The sequence below is a fragment of the Brassica rapa genome, chromosome A07 (assembly GCF_000309985.2).
Source record: "Brassica rapa cultivar Chiifu-401-42 chromosome A07, CAAS_Brap_v3.01, whole genome shotgun sequence".
NCBI classification, from domain to species: Eukaryota; Viridiplantae; Streptophyta; class Magnoliopsida; order Brassicales; family Brassicaceae; genus Brassica; species Brassica rapa.
Genome location: NC_024801.2, coordinates 25,473,801 through 25,486,730, shown reverse-complemented (window position 1 = coordinate 25,486,730; position 12,930 = coordinate 25,473,801). Strand labels below are relative to the sequence as shown.

The 12,930-nt window shown below is 30.1% G+C and overlaps 1 protein-coding gene across 1 annotated transcript; it reads right to left on the bottom strand.

The window, feature by feature from the left end:
• Window positions 1–774: 774 nt before the first annotated feature.
• LOC103831701 (sucrose transport protein SUC1) lies at window positions 775–12,657 on the bottom strand. The gene is made up of 3 exons (XM_009107603.2): window positions 1,782–12,657; window positions 1,633–1,696; window positions 775–1,190 (listed from the first exon to the last, which is right to left on the bottom strand). Exons 1-3 carry the CDS (start codon window positions 3,024–3,026, stop codon window positions 973–975), a joined length of 1,527 nt encoding a protein of 508 aa, XP_009105851.1. The 5' UTR covers window positions 3,027–12,657; the 3' UTR covers window positions 775–972.
• Window positions 12,658–12,930: the final 273 nt, after the last annotated feature.

Sequence of the window (12,930 nt, the reverse complement as noted above, 5' to 3'; positions counted from 1 at the left end):
TTTATATATATATAATTTTTTTTATAGTGTTTGTGCAATTAAGTAGTTAGGTTTAAACTTTGAAGCCTAACTACATATACTATAATTTGTCCCAAAAAAACTACATACACTATAATATGTTTCTTTCTACGATAATCGATCTAATCCTCGTTACAATATAGATACGCCTTAATTAAGCCTAACTACACTATATTTACAATTTCTGATAATATAGATTTTGTGCCGAGAGGAGTCTATGCAATCGTTTTGTTACAAGTGTTGATATATATATACACATAGAGTTTTTTGACCCAAAAAAAAAATATACACATAGAGTTTACATTACACTGAGAGGTCTATGCAAAATCCTGAATGATAATGATGTTGCCACATTACTGCTTAGAATTGATAATGAATGTCACCGACAAATTATGTTCTATGAATTCAAGCATTTGTTTATCAGTTTCCCCACCTAAAGTTATACACATATTGAGCAGGGCCTTAAAGGCCCAATGTTTCAAACACTGGGTCCAGATAAATAAGCTCGATATAATCAAACAAATAAAAAGGGTTATTTGTTTTAGACTGAACTAGTGGTAATTTTGGTTACCGGCTAAGTTTGATTATTTTTGGGGGCTTAGAAAATCATAACACCTATTGCAACTTTTTCTCCATGTTTAATGCATTGTCACAAAATTAATTAACAGGATTGATTTCTTATGCTAGAGTTCTTTTCTGTAGTTGGATCTTTCCTTTACCATACTCAGACACAAGTTACCAACGATCAAACAAACATTAAAAAGAAAACACAATCTATTTTAAATTGATAATCGATAACAAGAAAAAGAAACTAAACGGAAGAGTGAAATACAGAAAACCCAAGGTTATTATGCATTATTTTTTTTGTTTTTTTTTTTGGGTTTTGCAATTTTGAAGTATACTGCTGTATTTGATGATGAGGTTTATAAGAAAATTAAAACATAAGAAGTAAAACTAATGGAATCCCATGGCTCCTGAAGAGGCAGGTGCGTCCGGAGGCGGTGAAGGTAAAACGGTAAACGCTAATACTCCACTGATCGCCGCTGCAATTGCTCCCAGTATAAACGCCGGTAGGTTTCCACCGCCAAAGAGCGCGTCGAAAGGTCCTCCTCCTAGTGATACTATCATTTGTGGTATCACAATCGCCAAATTTAAAACTCCTAAAGAAAGCCCTGTAAAAAAACAAGAAGAAAACAAACAAATTTTAATTATTTAAGTTAGAAATGAAACTTTTTTTTTGTTTCAGCTATATCAGGTAAATTACAGAAAATTCATGGGTAAAAGATACATGAACGAATAACATAAAGATGTCAATAGTATCACTAAACTAATAAATCCAATTAGACTTGTAGTTATTATATAACGACAGAAGGTTTTGAACAAGTTAGTTACAATGAAAATTTGACTCCCTCGTTTTTTTGGCAAAAAAAAAGGAAAACTAAATTTTAATTAGATATGGATAAAGTTGAAAACATATCTCTCAGTAAATTTATTCAATTCAAACGTTTGAACTTATTTAATGCTAATTAACTGGTCACACATTGTCAGACAATTAGATTTTCTAAAATTAACGAGATTTTTAATATATTTTGTAAATAAATTTATAAAAATTACCTTGGCCGGCGCCGGAACTGCTTGAAAATATGGAGGCTAGTGCAAACGGAATACTGAAAGTAATCTGTAAAAAAAAAAGAATTTGGTTAATATCATATATATAGACAAAAATGTTAAAACACAATAAAAGACAAAAGCTGAACACTTACAGCCAATGGTATACCAAGAACAGCAAAGAGACTCAACGCTCCAGCTCTAATACCGGGCGACGGTCCGGCATAAGGACCTGCTATTTTCCGGTAATCCGCCGCCAACTTTGTAACAAGAACCGTCATGGCCAAACCAACAGCAAGAATGAAGTTCACAATCCCCCAAAGCCGTTTAGCACCACCCACTTTCCGACCAATCCACTCAACACCAAGTGACATGAAACCAAGAACAATAGAGTTAAACATAAGTCCCAACGCACCAGAGTGCACTCCTTCGTTGTACAGCTTCTTCATTCTATCGTCTCCTTGTGAGCTTCCACCGTACACTTCACGTCCCATCCAATCAGTATCGAACAAAAGAAACGGGAACCATGCGATCCAGTTAAGAGCCGTGACGATCAAAAGCATCCACATGGGACGTTCCATGACTTTAAACGCTCCAAAGATTTCTCCAAAGAAAGGAACAGTCTTAGTCTTCTCCTCACCGGGGTTAACCGGCGGAGGAGACCATTGTTTATCTTTAACGTACCAAAGAGACGTGACGGTGACGATGAGGAGGAGCGTGATGGACAAGAAGAAACAGCTCTTGAGATTCGCGCAGTATATATCGCAAGCGTTCGTCATCGCGAACGGGAACATTTTGTGTAGGTTCGTGTATGAACCAGCCGCGTATCCCAAAACGTTTCCAACCGCCATAAAGAAGGAGAAAACCGCGTTTGCGACTCGCGTTCTTTTAGCGTCTCCCGCGGCTAAGTCGGCTAGAAAAGCGCGGCAAGGGCCTTGGAGAGTGTTGTTGGCAACGTCGAGGATCCAGAACCCGAGAGCAAAGACCCCTATGGCTCGAACCCTCGGCGTTTGCTCGAGCTTGTCACCCATTTTGTACCCGATGTCGGCGGCGTAACCGATCAAGAACACGGCGACGGCGACCAAGGCGGCTCCGGAGGCGATGAAGGGACGACGGCGACCGAATCTCGACGTGCACCTGTCGCTGTAGTAACCTACGATGGGTTGAACAATCATGCCGGAGATGGGACCGCATAGCCAGATGAGGGAGGACCATTTGTGAGGGATACCGAGAAGTTGTACGTAAGGAGTGAGGAGAGAGAGCTGCAGGGCCCACCCGAACTGTACACCGGCGGCGATGGAAGCGACGGAGATGATCTTACGGAGAGGAGATGGCTGGTCGAAATCTTCCTCGATGGACTGTGTCTCTAGCGCCGCCGTATCTTTAGCTCCCATTTTCATACAACACAACAAGAGAAAGTGCAAATGTTATAGAAGAAAAAAAAAGATAAAAGAAAATTTGTTTATTTTTCTTTTTTCTTCTTTTTTTTTTTGGTTTTCTGTCTTTTCTCTCTGTTTTTTTTTTGGTACAGAAGGTTGTGTTTTTTTTTTGGTGATGAAGGAGACGAGAGGATGGTGTTGTATTTATAGTGAAATGAGGAAGGAGGAGTAATTTTTTTTAATTATTTTTAAAAACTTGGAGATGAATATTTTTCGGTCAAGAGACTAAGTAAGAAAATTAATTAGCATGAGTTTCTGTTCACGTGTTACTTAGATGACATTATTTCCTGTTTTATTTATTTGTTTTCTGTTCTTACGGAATTTAATTGGTTTATCCTTCTTCTTGAATCAAGTGACTTTGACGTAGTTCAATTTCTTTGACACTTCTATTTTTCCTTCTAAATCCGAAAAAGTTCCGAAATTTATTAATCTCAATACATTTTACTTGACTAGATTTTTCTACGATATTCCATTGGGTACAATGCAATTATAATTGAGTTAAGTTTGACTACAAATAATTAATGAGAGAAGACTTTATGGTTGAAATTGGTAGTTAATTAATGAATTTTGAATAATAAATCGCTTAAATAGTAAAAAAATCTGAAAAGAAAGAACTGATGAATGTATGACTCCTTTTTGATGAATATAATAAATTTAATTTTTTACCAAAAAAAAAAGATGAATTTTGACCATAAACAAGGTAATTAAATAAAATTATATTTTCTTTGGTAAACAGTCAAAGCTTTGTTTAAGCAAAGACCAAAAAAGAACAAATACATAATTGTGAGTCGTCCTACTTATTCATATGGTTCACAAATATCTTGACTTATTCTACACAATGATACAAACAATACTGAACTATCGAGTACGAGTAAAAATGTCTACAGTTTAACGATGTAACAAAAAATAAATTCTGTAGTTTAACCAGGTAAACGTTATACATGTATGCCAACGTTAGGCCTAAAAAAATCAGAAGTTTAAGGCACCTAATACTACATGGTTCAAGCCTTCAAGGCAAATTTCACTAATGGCCTGTTTGGATCGTCAAGACATATTTTGTAGTTGCCGTGGATCAACTCTAATAGGCTCCAATCACGTCATAGATGAAGCATTGCTCAGATCACACCTTAGATCACCCCATTCTCATACCGACATGTTCATACTTGGGATTATATCTTACTAAGATTCAACCTAGGAAACACTTTCCAAAACAATTCTATACGAGTAGACCCAACAATGGCATGGCTTCCTTGGAATTGATTATCTCACCGGTTAATCGCTTTGACTTTACTTACTTTCCAAATTTTACCTTTCCTTAGAATCGAGAATTCCAGAAAACATTTTTCCACTTTTCAACTGGACACGCGACTTGAAAAAAATGCTCAATGCATTTAATTACTGAATTCTTGGATTCTAGTTGTCTTGTAGACTTTGATCACTTGTTTGACCGACTCTTAACGCTGTCTTTTTCTACCCATCCAGGGGCTCATTTGATCACAAGTTATTTACTATGCATAAAGTTTATATAAATTGCACTCATGAAACATTGTTTAGCCAAAGCACTTAAGCACTAATTCTCATGTCATATGACCATAGAAACGACGTTAAAAACATGTCGCGTAGCCAAAGCACCAATTCACGACAATAACGCAAACTCATTTCAGAAAAAAATATGTTTATAACGAGAAAAAAGTGCTATATACCTGAATTTTTGAGATATTTACTCCAAATAAACTCACTAACCACATATAAATTGCACCCACGAAAATGAATTTTGAAAAGATATGCTATGAACATTTCAGGTTTGAGGAATGTACTCAACGTAGCTGAATAACCTGCTAGAGATCAAAATTGTTTTTTGCTAATCATTCAAAATTTTAAAGGGAAATTTTGTCAAAAAAAAAAAAAAATTTAAAGGGAAATTGCACCAACACCCTATATACAACAAAAAAACATAAATACACTAACTAACTAAAACTCTCCCCTCTCTTTCCTATTTTTTCTTCCTATCTCTCTCTACTCTTTCTCCCAAAATCTAATTTTCCATTTTGTTTGGTTATTTGGCAAATAAACCCCATAGAAAAAAAAAAAAGGAGTTCCAAAAAAAAAAAAAGCCCCATAGAAAAAAATCACAGTAATAAAAAAAAAGTTATTAACAGATAAAATCAACAAGCATTAGTATAACCATTCAAAACCTTGAACTGACACAGTCCAAATAAACAACACAAACTTCTTACCAAATCATAGTAATAAGAACTCAAATAATAGAGTTAGTTATAGAAAATCCAAAAATGTGATGGAGGACTTGTAGCGTCCTATTAGTTCCAAAATATCTATCTATTTATTATGCCTAGCCATTTAAGTTATGGCCAAAATAATTGGAGTTGAATTTGTATTGATACGCGTTTTATATTTGATGTCTTTAGTTCTATGTTGACGCATCTCTTGGACTTGAGTTGTATCTTCTGTTATTTTCCTCTTGTTCTTTACTTCTACTTCAACTCAAGTCTTAGATTCCCGTATCTTCAGCCATTTGATAATATCATCAAAACAATATTCCACAGATTTTTTTAAACTATTATACATATGTATATATCGAAAGCAAAGCGAATATCCATGTGAACTTTTTTTACAAATTTGTAATTTTTTTGTACCTAACGAATATTGGTAAAAATGTTAACTTCATAACCTTGCTGTTATTCAATTTTAGAATCAGACTGAACAGCAAATTAAAATAGCTATTACAGAGTAGCAGAGATATCCGACCCTAACTAACCAGGCTTATTTTTATTCATTTTACCTCTAATTTTTGTAGCTCATTATGTGAATTTTGGACAGTGAATTTCTTCACTCAGCAAAATATAGTGATTCACAATTGTTACATGCAATAATTTTAATATAGATGGCTATTTAGATAGGGGAAAACTAAACAAAAACTTATTACTAATAACAGAGTGGATATCAAACACAAAGTTTGGTGAGTAAACTAGTTAAATAAAGGAAACAGAATGGTCTGTAGGCAAAAAAAGAGAGAGAAGAAAAACAAAATTGGATTACACTGGAGGTAGCTTACAATTGGAGATCGAACATGAGTAGAAAACGGTAGGTGGATAGCCTACTGAAGGACCTACACTGGTCTGGTTCTATTGAATATTGCCTTTCTAAACAATCATTTTAAGAAGTTCTCAGTATTTCCAAGATACTATCACTTGAAATATTTAATTTTACAAAAAAATCTTTGAACTAATATATGGGGTATTTTTATCTTTTTATTTTTATGGCTATAAAATATAATGAGTATGTTTTCTGAAATTATTTACCTGCCAAATGCCCAAAACATTGAGAAGTTATGGGATCAAGAGGAGACTTGGTTGACTTTAAATAGTAGGGACAACAAAGAGACAAAGCCTCTCTCCATCACTCTATCAATGTCTATGAGGAGAAGTATTGTGTCTGAATCTGAAATAGCCAAGTTGTTGTATGGATTCATCTTATTTATCCCACTGTACTCTTTTCCCATCTCACCTTCCTCATCTCTGACTTCTTCCCCGTCTTTTTTTTTGCCTTTTACACATTCACATAATGTCTTAAACATGCCCATTTTTTGTATATGGAAGAGTCAAGACCCTTGTTCTATTCTATTATTTTCATTGCCTCCTTGTTTGTTCTAGCATGACGAATGCATGACATATTAACCTTAATCTAATTTACGATATCGATATGTAACTATAAGTCTTTAATAAAGGAACTAGTGCATCTAGATAAGCTCTCAGTCATTGTGCAATTGTTTTGCATATTGTGAATGCAAGTTTTCGAAGCTTACCATGTTGCAAGGAAACTCTGTTTATGTACGTTTTCTGTTACGGATTATATTGTATAATCCTATATATTGTAATTTGTATATTGCTATTTGTGAAAGAAAAACGTTCAACGAATTATGATATATAAGAAAATGACAAAGAAACCTAATATATCTAACTTTACACCCAGAGTAGACCGCTATAGCCAACTAAGAAAAGTTAAGATAATTTATAGCTACCGAAATAAACAATACGTACCAGTGCTGTTAATCGTAGCTATTAATCAAATTGGTGCCAACCAAAAATATTATTCGAACCATCTGTTCAGAAAAGTGTAAACAAAAATTGAAATATGCTCTTTAAATATCTTAAATTTGAATTGAGCTTTATTTATTTAAATCCATCGATCCATCACGGGCACCAGCACAACGAAATTTTTTCTATATATATATATAGTAGCTCATGCACGGATATAAATGTTTCTAAATAAATATATTAATTTTTTAATGTTTTAATTTTTATTATTTTGTAATTTGTATGTATGATTTATTTTTATATAATATTATTTTATTTTAAATAAACATGTAGTTTGGATATTTAACATTTAGTCAATTTGGTTACTACTTGGATATGTTAAAATGTATTTACTTATTAAAGTATAACTATATTTTTTATGTTAAAATAGATAAAAAAAATTGATATTTTTTTTAGTTATTTTGCATTGAGACTTATGATTATGAACATAAAAAGTTAGATATTTTAATTACTCATTTTGTGGGTTATATTAAGTTACACATATTTCCTCAAATCAAAACACAATTACTTTTGATTCTAGTTAAACTACATTAGTTCAGTTCCTATTAAATATGTGTATGTACTTTTTAAAATTCTTTTGTATAATTTGACATTTGTTGATTTGCAAAAATAGTATAAAAACTGAAATGATGATAGGTACCAAGTTTTATAGACAAACATTACCTATAAAATTTATGAAAACTCATGAACGGATATTAATATTTACAAAATATTTTTATTGTAAAATTCTAAGTAACTTTATACTTAAGATGTATAAAATATAAATTAAAAATTATTATAAATAACCTTAAGCATAAAAATTCCTACTGGTTTATGCATTCTTAATAGAGGTATATTATGTTGTATAAATATATAAAACTATTAAGCCTTAAATAAATTTTAGTGGTATATTAGGTTTGACTAAAGTCTGTAAATTTCTCTATATATAGTTTAATTAATGAATGTGAAAAATTAAAAATATAACCAAAAGAAATTATACAAAAATTAATAAACATCTCAATATTAGAAAATATAAAATATTTTTAAGTTCCTCAATGATATTTTAGTATATGCTATTTAAATTACTTTTTTTAATAATCTGAGAAAAAAGATTGATATAAATATAAAAATTTCATCAATTTTAAAACATGTATTATGCTGTTTAGTATTATGTTTTAAAGATATGTTTATTTTTTAACATCAAAACTGTTTTTTTGTGAACTTTCCTTTTTATAAAATCACATTATATATAAAAAAATATTTTCATAAAATATTTTTTCTTTCCTTTTTGTAAATATAATTTTTGTTTTTATTATATGAATATTTCTTTTTATTATACATTTTATTTGAAAAATATAAACAAAAAGAAATTAAAAAATTTTGTAAAAAAATTACATAATTTATTAAATAATTTTTCATAATGCCAATAAAATATAATATTTTAGTCATTAAAGATTCTTATGTAATTAAACATGGTAAAAATTAACGTGATCGTGACATATAAGAACCTGATTTCTCAAATAATATTATATATATATATATATTTATTTATTTATTTATAGTTGTCTTAATAAGAGTGTTTCGGTTTAGGTGAATTCTCTTACAAATAATTCAAGGATAATAATAAATATATTTAGGGTTTCAAAATATGGCGTTACAGATCGACTGATCGAATTGAGAATGGGACGGTACGATAATTAGAAAGACCAAATTAATGAATTCACAAAAGAGACAAACAATGTATTTTATTTTATAAATGCATGTTTCCAAAACGAATATTTTTAAGGACCATTGAGCAATTTGGTCTTCCAGACGACGGAATTCACAGCTCGCTAGATTTTTTGTTTTTAATTAAAAAATATCAGAATGTTGTCCGTGACTTCTATCAATAAATTATGCGGCAAATAAATAAAAACTTCTACAGAATCAAAGTTATATCTGAGATTTAAATATTGTAGAGTATACAAAATACAGATTGTTGCGAACCTAAGAGCATCCTGAGATTCTAATTTCTTACGTGTTTAATCACACATCATTGTATTGCGTGTTGCATATTAAAAGTTTCTTATGTTGGATACTGTCAGCAACAATAAATTGCTATTTTAACATGTTAGGAAACTTTTTTTGTGTGCTAAAAACATGTTAGGAGACTTGTATCAGAGTAATGGTAACAATGTACTAATCTTTTGATACCAAAGTAGTATATATTAATAAACCACACAGATGTAAAATCAAATATATTGTTAGAGAAGATGAATCAATACTATTAAAAGAGAAGGAGTTTTAATAAATCTACTTAAAAATATTGTTTGGACTATTTCATTAATTTACCTAGACCAACTAAATAATCTTTCTAAATATCTCCTAATAATGTATTAGCTCCTATATGTAAGATTCTGATCTAGAGTATCATTAATATCCTTAGAATATTATCTATAAAAATCTACGATAATATATTTAGAATATCATTTTTATTTTGTATTACCTTTATTTTACCAAGTACTATTAATTCATGTGAATCATACTGTCTATATTATAAACGATGACCAATACATCACCAAAACCAAAATTATATTCAGACATATTCATATAATAATTTATGTATTTAGACCTAATTTTGAAAATTTTAGGTTCGGGTTGGTTCCTTTCCGGTACAAATCCATAATTCAAATACATATGAAACACATGTACTTTTTGGATACATAACGGGTCCAGATCGGTTTGGATATCTAATACCCGAAAAAGACTTGAAATACCCCAAATCCAAAAAATATTTGAAAAACCAAAAAACACACAACACAAAGACATACCCGAATACTCAAGCAAATATCCAAAATATTCAAATATCCAAAAAGATCCAAAATTTTACATGAAATCTGATCCGAGAAACCAAAAAATACCCAATATTATATTTTAAATTTTGAAATTGTACCTGAAACCCGAAACTATAACCGAAAATACAAACCTGATAACTAAAATTATTCGTTGAAAATCTCAAATATAACTAATGTACACAAAATATTTTGGATATTTTTGGATACACGATCGGGTCTCGGGTAAGACATGGACTCGACAAACACTTGCGGGTCCAAAAAAATATCCAATAGTTATTGCTCTGGACCCGGACCAGACCCAAATCTGTATATTTTTTTAGTCGGTTTCGGTTCAGTTTTTGGTTCTGATTAAAATGCTCAAGCATAAGAGAGAATTACATAAAAGTGTATACATACAAAATCTCAAACAAACAAATTCATAAATTATATAATTTTTTAAAAAAATTCTTCTTCAATATAATACAACTTTTAAATAATATATAATAGTTAGAATCTACTTTTTTATTTCAAAAAAATTATAATCCAAAATAATCCGCGTTTTCGAAGCGCGGGTCAAAATCTAGTATATGTTTAATTTCTGATTAAAAATGACAGTTTACATTGATCACACCTCTTATACTGAGCTTAGTGTGTAACAAACTATTAAACCATCTAACAGAATATTAAACCGGATACTAAACCGACTAATCTATTTACATACTCTGTTAGTCTGTTATATACTATTTTCTGAACTACTAAAACAATACTACGCCTTAAAAAACCTATTCCCGAAAAAATCTGTATATATCGATTACTTTAGAATATCGGTGTCACGGAGATACATACTAGCTATATATATGCATATAAAATGAATGGATCCCGTAGTATAACCATGTTTTAAAAAATCAAAGTTGCATTAATATACAACAATGTACATGTCGGTCGATTCTTAAAGAATGTTCCATCTCAGAATGACGTTCTAATAGTATCACTATAAATTGCAAAAGTACAAATAGGTTTCATACAGGCACAAAAGTACAATAGATTTGCAAACCAAATTTGACTAATGGTCTGTTCGTTTCGGTTGTTCAAAAAAAAAAAAAAGGCTTGTTCGTTTCGAGGTTGATGCAACTAAATATTATCCGTTTGATTGTCGCAAGATCTGATAACCAGTCTTAGATCAACGGAAATTTTGATTTTTACTCACCTTTTTAGCGATATGAAATAGGGACTTGTGACTAATAGGACGAGCAGTTGCGCAATAGTAAATAAACAAAAAGTTACAATTTGCGTTAGTCGCTGCACAGATCGCAGGTCGCGTTCCCAAGTCGCAGTAACCTTGAAACGCACAAACCCTAAATAATATTCTTCTGAATCTTTTTCCTTGCTAAAAACGTAAAAACTATACAAGTATATATACATGTATTGAGTTTACAAAAAAAAATATATATATATATATATACATGTATTGAGGAATATTAGATATATTACATGGTTTTTAAAAAAGCTTTAACCAAATTTAATAGAATTTATGTAATTAGTTTTCCAAAATTTGACAGATCGATTTCCAAATTTTTATATCTATCAAGTCATCATAATTTCAGAATTTAATAGAATTTATGTAATTAGTTTTCAAAAAAAAATCAAATGTAGCACACGGTGGCCGGTCGTATGGTGATGCATGTTGAAATAACTAATTATTCATAATTTCAAGTAAATATTTACGTTTTAAAAGGCAAAAGAATAGGACTTTGAATTATCACCATGTGCCAATCATTCGTATAACTGTGCAAGTGAAGATTTCACATGGAAAAAAACATTGTCTGTATTTCGTTCCAAAACTCTTTGAAGTTAAAATTTTGGCACGCAATAACCAAAATTGCAAATCAAGCCCAGTTGGTCTGTTTATGATTGGAGGTTTTATTTGCATGACGTTTACGGATACGGTATACCTTTCCGTAGCATCATGGGGGTCATCAGGTAGGGCATTAACGGGTCTCAGTTGTCAAAACTTAAAACTATTTTATTCCTCGATATTTTTTTTTTTTAATTTGCCTTTACTTCCAAAAATAAAAATTTGATCTAATCACGTACCCATACATATTAATTATTTAAAACTAAAGTTTAACCGCCTTACGGATGGATTAGCAAATGACAAAAAATAATTTAAGTATACTTATTTTTGTTTTGCTTCGACTTTAATAGCAAGTATGATGATTTGTTACAAATATATAGTCGATTATGTTCAAACTGAAATTATGGAACTTTTTCTCTTTTATATGTTTTTTGAATTCTGTAGCACTCTTTGTTCTTTTATATATTTTCTTAGAATTACTATAAGATAAAAAAATTTAATTCATTATAACAAAAAACTTTAAATTAGGTAAGAAATATCCTGATACTAATTTTTACTGTTTATAAATATAAATATTTGTATCATAAAATATTATTATATTTAAAGACCAAAGAAACCATATTATCCAAATAAGCAATTATATATTTTTTTTAAATACATGATAATAATTAAGTTTCAGAATATGATTAGTATGTTGACATCGTTGTATATAGTTGATTTATGTTGTACTAACACTTAGGATATTTTATTAAAAATATAATTTTATATTTATATCTATTAGACTTTGTAGTTTTATTTAAAACAAAGTAAGTTTATATAATGCTAAATATTATTTATTATATTTTGAATTAAATAACATGTACATGAAAAACATATGATATATATATATATATATATATATATCTATTAGATATTCTAGTTTTATTTAAAATGTTAAAATATTATTTTATTCTATATTTGAATTAAATAAAATTTAGTCAATGAATGTATTTCTCTTAAATATTATTTAAAATTTTAATATAAAATTATCATTTCTGTTATTTTTAATATATTTTATTTATGATATAAAATAATAAAAAAATTCATATCTTCAGTTTATTCAC

What these genes read in the sequence shown, in the direction of transcription:
- LOC103831701 (XM_009107603.2), bottom strand. Translation starts at nt 3,026, where the DNA reads ATGAAAATGGGAGCTAAAGATACGGCGGCGCTAGAGACACAGTCCATC. An exon ending in TTCTTGGTATACCATTGGCT is followed by an intron (nt 1,697 to 1,781) that starts GTAAGTGTTCAG and finishes TTTTTTTTACAG; the next exon opens with ATTACTTTCAGTATTCCGTT. An exon ending in CAGTTCCGGCGCCGGCCAAG is followed by an intron (nt 1,191 to 1,632) that starts GTAATTTTTATA and finishes GTTTTTTTACAG; the next exon opens with GGCTTTCTTTAGGAGTTTTA.